The sequence below is a fragment of the Salvia hispanica genome, chromosome 6 (assembly GCF_023119035.1).
Source record: "Salvia hispanica cultivar TCC Black 2014 chromosome 6, UniMelb_Shisp_WGS_1.0, whole genome shotgun sequence".
Lineage (NCBI taxonomy): Eukaryota > Viridiplantae > Streptophyta > Magnoliopsida > Lamiales > Lamiaceae > Salvia > Salvia hispanica.
The window spans coordinates 9,391,003-9,405,511 of record NC_062970.1 but is presented as its reverse complement, the minus strand read 5'-3'; the positions used below and the strand labels follow the sequence as shown (position 1 = coordinate 9,405,511).

Below are 14,509 nucleotides of genomic sequence, written 5' to 3'. Positions count from 1 at the left end.
TAATAATAATAATTACTGTAAAATATTAATATGTTTTGAATTATAAACCATACTTAATTATATTAATAATAATATCTATTATTATTATTTTACAATAAATTAATAACTAATTAATAAAGTATTGATAAATTTTAAAATTATGAATTATAACAATTATAGTACCAATAAATAACTATAATTTAATAGTAATTTTGTGTTTATTATTATATTTTATTCATTTATATATATTACTATTACTATTACTATTTTGATATAAATAAATAACTTATTAGGAAAATTAGAATCTAATTCTTTAAATTGTGCATTATAATAATATAATAAGATCTCAAACCATGCTAAATGGACAAATACATTCCTTAAAGGGCTGAAGGATAGAATAGTAAATATCGGGACTGAATGAAATTTATGAAATTTTTTTATTGAAATGGTGATTTTATAAATATGGAATACTAAAAATGTGCAAACCTCATATTCTGGATACTAGTTTTGTAGTTTGCTCTTGACAAAAGTATATCTAATATGTTATTGTAATATGAATTTTGAATTTGAATGTTAACCCATTTTGGACTTGTCCAAATTTAAGTGAATATACACCGCACTAGGCTTTTAAAAATCAATGCCACCACTAATCCGATTGTTGGATTGGGTCCAACAACCCTATCATTCACATATCTATTAAAAAAACTAAGAAATCGTTTTCTCAAACCATAATTCTTAACCTATTACTATATTAATTTAAATTGCATGCATGCTGTCATTTCTCAAAATCCATTTTTCCAAAACCAATTAAAATATCAATCAACGTAGCTTGTAGGCTTGTAGCTAGGAGTACTATTCTACGTCAAATTTGAAGCAAGTTGTGGAGGATTCTTTGAGGTGCATTTATGGGGACAATATATTTTGAGTTGCTTTCTAGATTGTTAATGTAGTGGGATGGTCAAAAATGAAAATTTCTAGGAAATCTTTTGAGAGAAGATAACACAATTAAGCTCTTGAATAATTCCAATTGGAAAGTAAAGGAAACTGATTCTATGATAATGGTTTTGGGTCATGAGTCTACTTACATTTATATGCTTTAGACCAAGTCTTAATATTGATTCTAACCTTTTTGGATGCATAGTGGGAGCAGTTTAATAGTCACTTTCTCATTATATAACTCTCTTTTAATTAACAAGTATTGGGTGTAGCATGGATGCAGAAAAAATCTACTACTAATGATTTTATAAGAATTTGAACACTTCCTCCTAACTCTATAATTACTCTACTACTATTCTAAAGTTGTTTTATGATACTTAGTAAATTACAAATTATACATTAATACATTTTTTTTCCTTTTCAAATACTTATAAACGACTTGCTATTGTGGTCGTGCAATGATTTAAATAAGCATTATGAGATGTGGACTTTTACTACGGTCAATGTAGACTTTATAGTATAACCAAAATATCGTATGATTGCAAAGAAAAATTATGTTTTACAATTCTTTGAACCAAACTATCGTGTGCCCTCAGCACTAACATCGACTTTGTATATGAGTTTTAGCAGGTTTACAGAAATCTTCAAATTTTGTTGTTTAACTTCTTATTGATTTGATTAAAAAACAAACGAACTATTATTAGTATTTTTAAAAATTAACTTAATCCATGATATGTAAATTCCATCGTTCAAAAACTCTGAAGGGTATGTATCTATAATGCTGGATTTTGGCTACCAAAATAGTCTAAGATTGATGAAAGTTGTTGTCACAAAACTCTAGATATGCTATGTATCGGAATTTGGATTTTTATACGGCATACCATTTGATAGGTATTTTCTGAAGCTTTCTAATTAATGGTATATTTGAATTTCAGATCAAACTCTAAAAGTTGATATTGGACAAATAAAAGATGAGCTCACGTCAAATTTTATAATGCAAAAAAGGTTCATCTTTTTTTGACAAAAAATGAGTTGGTGAAAAACCTAAATTTTGACAGGAGTATTAACTATTAATTTTTTTCAAACAATTAATTTATAAAATAGTCTTCGATTTTTGTTGAATATCTTTGAATTGTAAAGTTAAGCTCTACCATGATTGAATAATGAGCTCGGTATAAGATAAGCATGAGATCATCTGGAAAAGCACAGGAGGATGGAAACACATTAAAAGACTAGATCGAAAACTAATGGAGTAAATTGCAAAGACTTAAATCAAAGTCAATTGCACGTCATTGCTTACAGAATCCAAAGACTACTTGTTGCGGGTCATCAACTCACTTCTAGAATCTAGATACTACTATTCTAATTTAATTATTAATTTGTAATGTTTTATTTTTGTTACTTCTTAATCCATTTTTTTCATATGTCTGCAATTAAAATTTTCATATATTTTTCTCTATTTTAAATAAATGATCGTCACCCTTCAGCCTTCACTAATTTATTACATTAAAAATCATTATAATATAGATAATAAAAATGAAACTCATACATTTTACTAATTTTTTTTTATATATTTCCGTATATTTTGAAACTCACGAATTAATTTATCATTATATTTTCAACGAAAGGGAGGGGGAGAGTATATAATAATCCAAATTATTTACCTTCATCGACTCATTAGTTTAGAGTTTGAAATGCTGGTGGAAGCACAAAATCATTTTTGTCAAACTACTTTAAAATTTATAACATCGTATTTGTGTAATCTATGTTAAATGAGTTATATATTATATGTGCATGGTTTTTTTGTTATGGTTAAATAACATAAATTTAAAGTCCGCGCCACGGAGGATTCGAACCTGATCAACTCACACACACATATGTATATGGTTTTGTCCTTTGGTATTGATGGTTAACATATTTCGCGCATTGATAAATTGTGTCAACAAATTGAGTTGGATACTTAGAGATGTTTTTCCTCTAATCGATATATTATTAAGCATTTGAATCATTTCGAGTACTATTTATAGAGGTATTGATTATGAGTCACCTTGAGTGTGTATAAAAGTGTGCTTGAAGTTGTAACTAAAACTGGGTTGTGATCTGGATCTAAAATGAGATAATAAAATTGAATTAATTAGCTGTTAATTAATGGGCGGAACTTGTTAAGGAGTATGTCAAAGAAAAAGTATATGATAGATAAATTTTCAGGTTTCAAAAAAAAATTCAAAGAGGGCAATCACAATTTTTTGTATTAATTTAGTCAAACAAATAATTAACGTACGTATAATGATAATTTGTTGTATAAGGCGCATTCATGTCAATCTTGACTTAAAAGGGATTTTCGGTATTAATTAATTAGAATTTAGAATCAGTCCACGTAAAGTTACCTTTGCTTATTTATTTAAAGCGTACTGAGATAACAATCCTATTTTTTTATTTTTTTATTGATATTCTGAGCTTGTTGGGTAGTACGTATATTATAATAAGTTGTATTCCAATATTTAATTTCTTAAATTTTTTTGTCAAAAGTTTGTGTTTTTTTTTTCCAAGGAATTTTTATTCTCCCAGTTGCTAGTACTATAATGTTCTGGGATACAGAAACTTCAAACTTCAGAATCAGTTATTGACAAACTACATAAAAATTTATAATATTGTGATCTCTGGCTGAATGTAACAAAACAAGCTATAAGATGTTTACCAATTTTTTTATAAATACAAGACTCAAATCAAAAGATGGTGAGGAAGAGTTTAACAATAACACCCCAATTCCCAACAATACAATATTGAATTGTGAAGGTTTAAGAACCTCGAATAACTAATTACTTATTCTAACAACTGATGAAAAGAGACAGAAAACTGAAGTAGCTTATTAAAATTTTGTTTTATACTGCGCACTATTTCGTGAATAATGCCAAATATGTATATTTGCATAAGGTTTAATTAAACGTGCGATGTTTAAATCTTTAGTACTCCATGAATTAGAAACAATGGTATGATTTGATTTTTTATTGCGCTTTTGTTTTTCAAACCAATGCGAATGAGATCGTATATTTTTTACAATAATTTGTGTACCTTATAATAGGCACATGTTGCACACAATTAATATGTGCAGCCATGCCCAATAGTTGTGATTTCTTGGAGCGTGACAATTTGGACTACTTAGATATGTAACTAGGATCCAATAACGAACAAAGCGATCATGGAATTGTTGTGTACAATTATTTAAGAGAGTAAAGGCCAAATGTGGTCTCTAATATATAACTGTTTTATCAATTTGGTTCTTGACATTATCTTTTCGATTATTTGGTCCCTCACAAATAAACTCGGACCCGAATCGGTCCTCACTTAATAGAACCGTCAAAAAATAGACGATGACCGCTATTTGACTATATTAAATTATTAATGGTAATTAATTATACCTAATTATAATTCTTTTCCTATTAGCAAAATTGGAAAAAAGATAGTATCAGTTGCAAAATGAAATGAATAATTTGTAATTTAATAGGAATTAAGAATTATAATTAGATATAATTAATTATCATTAGTAATTTAATATAATCAAATTGCAATCACCGTCTATTTTTTTACGGTTCTGTTAAGTGAGGACCGATTCGGGTCCGAATTTATTTGTGAGGGATCAAATAATCAAAATGATAATGTTAAGGACCAAATTGATAAAACGACCATATATTAGGGACCACATTTGACCTTTACTCATTATTTAACTATCAAATTGACATTTTTTTTCATTTGATGGGAAAAAAATTTGATTTGAAAGAGAATAAAAACAAGTCAACAAGAAAGGACAAGACGGTACAATCAAGTACAGCACCCAGTGTTTGACCAATTGAGTCTTTCAACGAAACACTTCTCTATTAAAGAATGAAATCGGAAATTGCAAATATGTATAAATATATGAATAAATTGCAAAATATGTATAAATATATGAACGTTGCAAAATATGTATAAATAAGAATTTCCAATTTTAATAAAACAACTTATTATCGGTACAAGTAGGGATGTCAATTGGGCTAACCCGCTCGGGTTCGGGCCAACCCACTCGGGTTGTCGGACTATTTGGGTGCGGGTTATTCGAGTTGTGAATTTTTCAGGCTATAAATTTTCGGCCCTAGCCCTAAATCTTCGGGTTTCGAGCTAACCCACGGGCTATTCGGGCCAAAAGTGATCTTATGTGTTAATTTCTTTCCAATCCAATATTCTAACTTAAAAAAAATATAGATTGTAGCAAATAGTAAAGTGTTATCAAAGTGATAAAGAGTAATAAAATAATAACAATAGAAGATTGAAACAAAATACATAAACATATCAATAATTAGTAGAACACGTGGATCTGATTACAATTAAATGGAAATCATGCATTTAAAATGAGCTGAATGGCATTCTTAATTATATACCCACAAAAAAATTCTAAGTAGTTAAAAAAGATAGTATAGATAGTAGTATGTCAAAAATAAATTCTATGAAGTTGAATGATATTCTTCTACATCAATAACTTTTGAAGCTTCAACCGGATCATTCTCTTCGAGAGGAAAGACGTAATGCAGCATTTAATATGAGTAAATATTAATAGCATCTATATTCCATATAAGTATATACTTCATATAACCATATAAGTAATTACCATATATACTTCATATAAGTATATAACCCAAAATTTTAATTATATTTTTATTTTAAATGCTCAACCCTTGGGCTAACCCGCAACCCACCCGGGCTAGCCCGCATAATCCACTGACCCGAATGGGACAGTCCGTGTAGCCCTATTCTGTATCTGGGTTGCGATTTTTCGGCCCTAACCCTATAATTTTACCTGATTATTCGGGTCGACCTGTGAGTTTCGGGCTAGATTGACATCCCTAGGTACAAGGAAGGATCCAGCAAATGCGTAGCAGTAAACTCCAAAAATTAATTATCACTCCAACACTCATCCATATTTTTTCCAAACACTAATTAATTAATAACCTCAAATTTCAACTAAAATATCTTCCCAAATGAAAAAGAATTATTGAGTTTTCAATATGTCTACAATATATTTTCTTGAGAGAGGACAAGCATTACGCCATTTAAGCAACAACGTCCACGTACCTATTTTTTTTAAGTCTCAAATATTATAGGTGGGTGCATTAAAGTATTGCAGTGGTGTATATAAAATTGTGGAACGTCACATTACGTCCATTACAAATCTACATTAAATAGTGAACTCGTTAAAAACATATCTAATCCTCTACATCTTCCAGATTGGTACTCTATATTATTATCATTAATTGGGCGTTCGTTCGATTTAAAAAAATTATATAATTAAATAATGAATTATGTTTAATTAATGGGATTGAATTTTACAATTTGATCTTTTACGAATAATCGTACGATAATGAATTATAGCCACTTCCTCGTTTAAAATAATACTATCACAATTTAATAATAAAACAAATAATTATAATAACAAGTTATAGCCATAAAATCACGTCAATATTAATTTATTATAGCTCGTATACCTTTACTGATCGAGATAATTTGTGCGATTAAATAGTCAACATAAACAATTGATAATATGTGGAGTATATTCATTACACATATACTCAAGAAGCAGTAATTAAGTTGCTTTACCTAATCTAATCATCTGAACTAATACAATATATAGGTGAACAATTTAATCAATCATGATTAACTATGTGCAGTTGTCAACAATATTGCATGATAAAGATCTATTCTACGCTACAAAATACTTAATTACTTAATTAATCAATATATATATTTAATTTATTAAACTAACTCAAATAATCTTTCTCGAGATAACGCATCGACCAACCTACCACTTGTTGCTGCATCAAGACCCAAGTCAACCTAATGCTGTTACCAAACATACTATTTAAGTGTATTTATTGACTAAAGTGTCGTTCAATTTTTTTATTTACAACAATTTGGAATTTTCATTTGTTGGGAATTAATTTGTTTGGTCGTCGATATGAGCTTGTGAAGATATAATGAAGAATCGATTCTTTTTCAAGAATAATGAGAATAATTCGTTTTTCATCGTAGCCCATAAATAGTTGCAGATGAAAAGCATATATATTAATACCCCATTACATGATTAAATATGCACCCATATGACTGGCGATTGCTATATAAAGTTTGCTTGCACTTTAACTAATTTAGGCATGTGAGATGTCATTCACTGAAATAATGTTTGTATCATATGATAAATTAAGTCGCCTCGTGTGTTTCATTCGTTCTTTCTTTTTTTTCCATTTTCAAAAAATACTTCACTTTTTTATCAAAATACATTTGACACCCATTTAAGAATATCTATCCTTAAACCAATTTTTCTTTATTACTACTCCCTTCGTCCCGCTTTAGCAGTCCCATTGACATTTCTGCACTCGTTTTGTAAAAATGATAATAAATAGTAAAAGTGGAAAAATAATAAAGTAAAAAAGAGAATAATGTAGAGAAGAGTCTTATCTACATTATTCTCTTTTTTACTTTATTATTTCTCCACTTTTACTATTTATTATTATTTTTACAAAACGAGTGCAGAAAAGTAAATGGGACTGCTAAAACAGGACATTTATTATTAAAATTGATTGTAAGATTCATATAAAAATATCTATCCTTCAACAATTTTTTTACTTGTCACTCACCAAAAGCTTATTTAAGTTAGGCATATAATAAGTTTCAAAAATTGATTACTACTCCACATATTTTTACTTTTAACATCTAGTTTGAGCTCTAGTAGGAGTATATTATTGATCATATTTCATCTTGAATGGTTTCTTGATTATTTTGTCTTCCAAACAAGATTTATACGTATTAGAAATGAATTAGTCACCTCTTAAAAGGCTTTATAAGAGGGAAGATTATCATACATATGTAGTATTAGAAATGAACCAAGTCACTCCTTAAAAGACTTTATAAGAGAGATGGTTATCATACTTTAATAGATGAGCTACAATCATCACCGAGTCGATGTGATAAGATTTAGGAGTTTTAACATGCCCTCTCGCGTGTGGGCGAAATCACACATAAGAATTTTATCACGTGGATATGCAAGGAAAGAGATAAGAGGGCTACAAATCAAGTCCAGGGACTAAGATGTGACCACCCGATCATGTAGCTCAGGAAAGAGCATGCCACCTAATCGGGTAGAGCTAGTTGGGAGTCCATGGCAAACCACCCAGCCAAAATGGTTTGTTGCAAGATCCCCGACGTACCGATCAGATAGGGGTTGCGGGAGGAAACGACCTCTACTTGAGTGGGTGCAATGTTGCACATTAACTATACTTGACGTATGCTTGTGTTTTTTTTGAATGAAGGTTTCATGATCTTATATACTTCTTACACCTCTTTCTTTCCTCATTTCTTCCCTTGTTGATTTAATTGTTTTATTAGATATCGAAATTTACAAAAGAGGGAGTATGTCTTACTCCATATAAGTAAAATATGGATGTAATCATTCAGAATCACATCATTTGGTATTTGTCTGATCTTTTCAGTGTTAGTATGTTTTCAACTAAAAATGGCATTAGATTTGTTCAGCTACCAAACGACGTGAATCGAAGAAAAAAAACATTGGTGTTGATGAATTGTAAATTACAAACAACTAGACATAGGCGAGAGACGTAATTAAGTGAAAAAACGTAAGTTGGAAATTAAAAAACAGAGTTACAAGACAAGTTGATCTCCCTTTACTCCCCCAACCACAGATATTAACAGATCCCTCTCCCTCAAACCTCTCTAACTTGGAAACACATAAACAGAAGCAAAATTACATTTCACTCCCCAATTACTACATAACCTTCCACGACTCCAGCGTCGGGAAGCTGCAAAACGACTCCAACCCAATCGCCGCCGCGCTCGGCCCCCCATCCATGTACGGCGCCGGCGCCGCGGCGGCTGACCCATCCAGCAAGGCCGGCCCGAACGCCCTCTGCGGCTCCGGCTTCAGCACCGCCAGCTGGCCGCTGAACCGCACCCCGGTCACCTGCTGCACCATCTGCCGGAAGTTGGCCGGATCCGCCGCGATGAAAGTCGTCGTGGCGCGCTTCGACGCGCGCGACTTCCGCTTCGAGACCCTCCCGCACGGCGGCAGGCTCCGCCGCTGCTTCGACACGGCAGCGTCGTTCTCGGAGGCGGTCGTCGGCGGAGAGGGCTTGGCGAAGGCGTCGCCGTCGGATGAGGTGGCGGAGATCGATTTCTGGAGAGCCTTTGTTAGGGTATCGGTTTCCTTGGTGAAGATGTCGGCGATCCAGGAATCGCCGAATGTGGGGCGGAACATCCATGGCTGCTCCATCGCCATCAAATTATCGGATGCCATTTTTGAAAAAACAACTTGATTTGAGCACCAAATAGGTTTCAATTATGGTATGAAACAACTGGATTTGAAAATTAAGCGGCGAGAAGAGGAAGATTGGGTTAGTTTGAGGGGAAAATTTGTGTGAATTTAGGGGGAGAGAGTGAAGAGAGATGGCGGAAGGAATTACAGAGGAGAGGGGATGGGAGGAGAGTAATAAATAGGGCGGTGAAGGGAGGGTGGAAGCGCGTTACTCGGGACACGCGGCAGCTACAGATGTACGGATGGTTAACCCTGGTTTAGTAAAGCGGGATATTTGTCTGCTGCTAATTACACTCTAATTTTACTGCCTGCGCTGCTTCACTTAGCTGATTCCTTGGCTTCACTCGTGCTCCTGCTTTTTGTTTGCTTGATTTTGGGCATATTATCTAATGCTAAACGGATTACATATATCCCCAACGACTTCAAATTAGTATTCTCATGTCTTAATTAAGTTTGAGTCAAGATGTTTACACAAAAAATTAAGAAATTATGTTGAAAATCAGAATAGAATAATAAAGTAGGAAGGATAAAAATAGAGTAAAGTAGGTGTGGAATAAAGTAAGAGTGATTAGATATTTTATTTTTTTATCAAAATATAAAAGACTCAACTTAATTGAAACATTCAAAAATGAATACAACTCAACTTAGTTGGGACGGAGAGAATAGTTCGAATTGTAATTGAAGATCAAAGAAGATATTCTCTTTGTCCCATTGAAGATGATTCTTTTTATTTATTTATTCTAATCAAGATGACTCATTACTAAAATGAAAACACTCTTATGTCTAACTTTTATGTTTATTTTATTTCTTTTCTCTTATTTTACTCTTTCTAGTAACTAATATATAAAATAAAACTATATAAAATCTTGTGTTGCCAAGAAACGGAGTATATTTCTTGGGACGGAGAGGGAGTATAATGTTCTTTTAGTTAGAGGATGTATGAACCCCATTAATCTAATTCGCTGAAAGGTTAAGAATGTTTGTTTGGATTAGTTGCATTGAAGGGAATGGAAGTGCAAGATAATATTGTTAGGATTTGTTGCAATAATATAACTACGACAAACTTGGATAAAATTAAACCCAAGATTTCTCACTAAAGAAATTACCTTGATCATTTATCGATGTTTGCATTATAAAAAAATGATATCAATGATATTAGTATAGTCTAATCTTACATTAGCCAAGTGTGGGTCCCAATGTGGTTAAGGCCCATGTGGTGTCTCCATATTGTAATCCATTTATTTCTCCGCGTGGGTCCTAAAGAATCTTTTTGAATTTATTTCAATACTTGCGTTTTTAGCCGTGAATTTAATAAAAATCATTTTCTGCTTTTCATCCATCATCAGTATGGGTATATATTTTTGTTTGAATTTGAGGATAAGATTTGATAAATCATCCGAGTTACCCTTGATAAGTAGTATGAAACTCTTATTATTTACTTTTCTTAAAATCAAGATTCAATATATTACATGTAAATAATTAATAAGGTGTATATATTGAAATACTAACGGAGTAGTATTTGACATCCAATTAATTATAGGGATGAATAAGATTTGTGATTCTATTTTTCAAAAGGTTTCTTGATTAAATCGTAATCGTGAGTATATGTAGATAAATTTTATGAGCAATTTAATTTTTGGATTGAAAGAAGAATAATCGACAATGAGCAACTTTCTAGAAGGAAAATAGGGGTGATTTATAATTTTCAAAATCAAAAGGATGAAGGCGCCAGCAGTGACGTAATGGTGATTGGGGCGTGACGTATGGAGAAAATTAGGATTGACTTGATAGTTTTGATGCTTACACAGTAAGCTTGTTTTAATATCCCAATACACGGACAGGCTTGTATCCCAAGACTCTTCCACCTTAGCCGGCTCGGCTCACTCGGCTTATTGTCTTTTTCATTTGTAGAATAAACTTTTATTTCTTTTAGTATCCTTTTTGTATTTTCAGCTATACAGCAAATAGGATTACCAATTATATAATCATTCAATTCCGTAACAAAAAATTGTCTCAACAAAAAAATAAATAAAAAATACTACTATATGTTACCATACGAATTCATGTCTCTAACCTGGAAATTGATGACTTCAACACAGAAACACTTTTGTAACAAATAAATATTCAGATTGTTTATATTCAGTTGACCAGCCACATAAATTTTTGGTTCAGTCCATACTCAAGTGAATTACTTATATAACCAGTAAACACTCGTCTGTGTATACTTATTTTTAGAAATTGTATAATTTAATTAGCCAGAGCAGACTACATTTACCTCCATCTTTAAGTTCTCTCAGCACATAAATGCAAAACGAATCATTCAAACTATTGATTAAAATTATGTTCCTCCATCCTAATATAATTGAGACATTTCATTTGAGTACAAGAATTTAAAAAAAATAACATTTAGTAAATTAAATAAAGGTAAGATAAAGTACTATGAGATAAAAAAAAATTAGTTTAAGAGACTGCTAAAAATCTAATGATTAATAAAATGAGAATAACGAGCTACACGAGTGGATTTGAAACAAATAAAGCATGATACTTATACTTTAGTAGTGATAATTATATAGTATAGTAGTAGTATATTAAGAAGGTTAGAAGAAAATGACAGTATTCCAGACTTTTCGATTCACATCTCCTGAATTAATTTAAAAATCACACGCAACATATGATCAAACTGCATCACACGTCACTACTCAATCAGTAAACATTTAAAAATATCAATATATCTAATGCAACAAATATATTAATAATATCCGAACTCGTAATCTCTCGCTAATCGCCTATAATCTCTCACACTCCAATAGTTATATATGTCCCACAAAACATGCTTTCATTTCATATTTCACAAAATTATGCTTATAATTCTTTGTTATCGAAACTCAGCTTTTTTATACATTGAAAATCAAAAAGTAAATTGAATAGAGTTTATACATCACTTTGAATTTTTATTCAACGCCCGTATGATATTTTACACTATTCACTAGTACTCAAAATCATACTCTAGCTCTCTCAAAATTAACTAAAGAACAAGAGTAACATTATTTGACAGTTGTAATCCTATGTACGTATATCATCATTAAATTCTCACGAAAATCATACTACGACTTTAGGGGACGATGAATCTGTAAATTGATCATCATGGCATTTGGAATGATTCGGGTTGTTATTGATTATTTGAAACAAGAATAAAATAAAATGAATAAAAAAACCGTTCAACATTAGAAATAGATAGTTTTCATCAATTATTTAAAATTCTGCGATTTTACCTAACGTAAATTAAAGATGCTAGTAAATATATCCAAAACAATACTTAATTAAATTCATGTATTAATGTCCTACTCCTATCTATAAACAGAGAGTTCTTTCTACCGATCACCTTAATCCCGAGCTATGTGATCATTGTTTGCTGCTTAATTAATTGGATATGCCTCATTAGTCATTAATCAACATACTCCATATGATAAGCATGGACCACTATTGACATGACATATAATTGCTACTCCAAAATAATTATAATTCTAACTTATGTTTTTTTTCAATTTATGAGAGATCAGTAGCGCTTGTGATGCACAAATAAAAATAATAACGGGTTTACTTTACGACTTATTTGGTCACATCATATCTACTTTTGAGAAAACCGCATGACCTACTTGATTAATACTAAAAATATTCTCATACTCAACTAAAATTGTTTAATAAAATGTCAATCAATTATAAAACGGTTTAAAAATAGCCACAAACTTGACATTTTGGCTGCTGAAAACAATCAATAGATACTTCAGACTAGATAAATAGTATTAGGGCGTGTACACTTTGAAATAATTGGACAATTCTTAGTCTAATTAGGCCAATTCTTATGTTCGCCTTCCAGTAATTAATTATTGGGGGACTTACAATTAAGTTGGAGTACGTACTATTCATGCCAATTTAGGAAGAATTGAAATCTTGCAGGTAAGATTTGGTTGTGCATTGAAAAGTGGACCAAGAAATGGACTTGGTTTTACACATTTGCCCCACTTTTTCACCCTTTCACCTTTCCATATTTACACTTGAAGGAATAAATTTGTCAAGCCATAATTCTATTAAGTCAAAGTCTTTATTTTATGGAGGATAATATTTGGATCAATTCTTGGGCCAATTCTAGTATACTAAACAAGGGGAAACATAATTATATATGTGACCAGTTATGGCTCAGTTCTTGGAATAATCACTTCTTCCAAATCTTAGAAATGGAATTAGTTCTAAGTGAACACCCCTTCCTTAAATTAAAATTGAAATTGAAATTTACTAAATCTTGTGGCTATAATAACTAAACCAATTTAATATTGTAAAAGAACGTACAGTCATACTAAACTACTACACTTACTAGTATTAACTACTAAATCAAATGTACAATATTCACACGTAACACATTGGAATGATAAGAGAAACGTTGTCAAAAAATAATAAAAATGAGAAACAATACTGCGTAATAGTAATAGTAATAGTTTTGCAGCGAAACGCGTTTTCTGAGTAAGGCTTGTTTGTTTGTCTGTGTTGAACAACACCTTTGGCTGTCTGTTTGCTATCTGCTGCTCAAATCTTTCTAAAATAAGTATGAAAGCGTTCGTCACAATAACTTTGTCTGCATCATAACTATGCAGCAGTTTATTTTGACCAAATCAAACAAATTTTATATTTGTTGCACGCTCTGCACAGATTCACTTTTCATTTTTTACTCTTTTGGATAATCATATGTAATGTTTATGTGACTGATCATCAATCACAACTTTATAAATTTCAATCCATGAAAGCATTGTATTTTCAAATTTCAATTACCATTTGAGAAAAATATTCATGGTTCAAGTGCAGTCAGTGAACACATTGATAAAACCTACTTACTGTATGTGATTCAAGTAAATCTTGCTTTTTTTTCCCTTTCAATTTCGGCCCTCTAAACAGCGAAAGAGTGCAAATAAAAAAGGTGAAAAAGGTAATAATGGATATAAAGCAAATATTGTAATAATATGATGCATGGGATTTGATAAGAAAGGAATCGATTAAAAGGGATAAAAGATTAAAGCAGAATACAAATTGCATTAAAAGACCTTATTTTAATTTTCTTTTTCAAACTTTTTGGAACATTCTGAAACGATATTACATTTATCGGGATCGGTGTTGATTATTATTTTGTCTTCACTTTTACTAAAACATACTGTACTCACTATTTAAGACTAATTATGATAACACGTTTGT

The 14,509-nt window shown here is 31.1% G+C and overlaps 1 protein-coding gene across 1 annotated transcript; it reads right to left on the bottom strand.

Annotated features, from left to right (window-relative positions):
* Positions 1-8,559: 8,559 nt before the first annotated feature.
* On the bottom strand, positions 8,560-9,428 carry LOC125196749 (calmodulin-binding protein 25-like). The gene has a single exon (XM_048095361.1). It carries the CDS (start codon positions 9,248-9,250, stop codon positions 8,723-8,725), a length of 528 nt encoding a protein of 175 aa, XP_047951318.1. The 5' UTR covers positions 9,251-9,428; the 3' UTR covers positions 8,560-8,722.
* Positions 9,429-14,509: the final 5,081 nt, after the last annotated feature.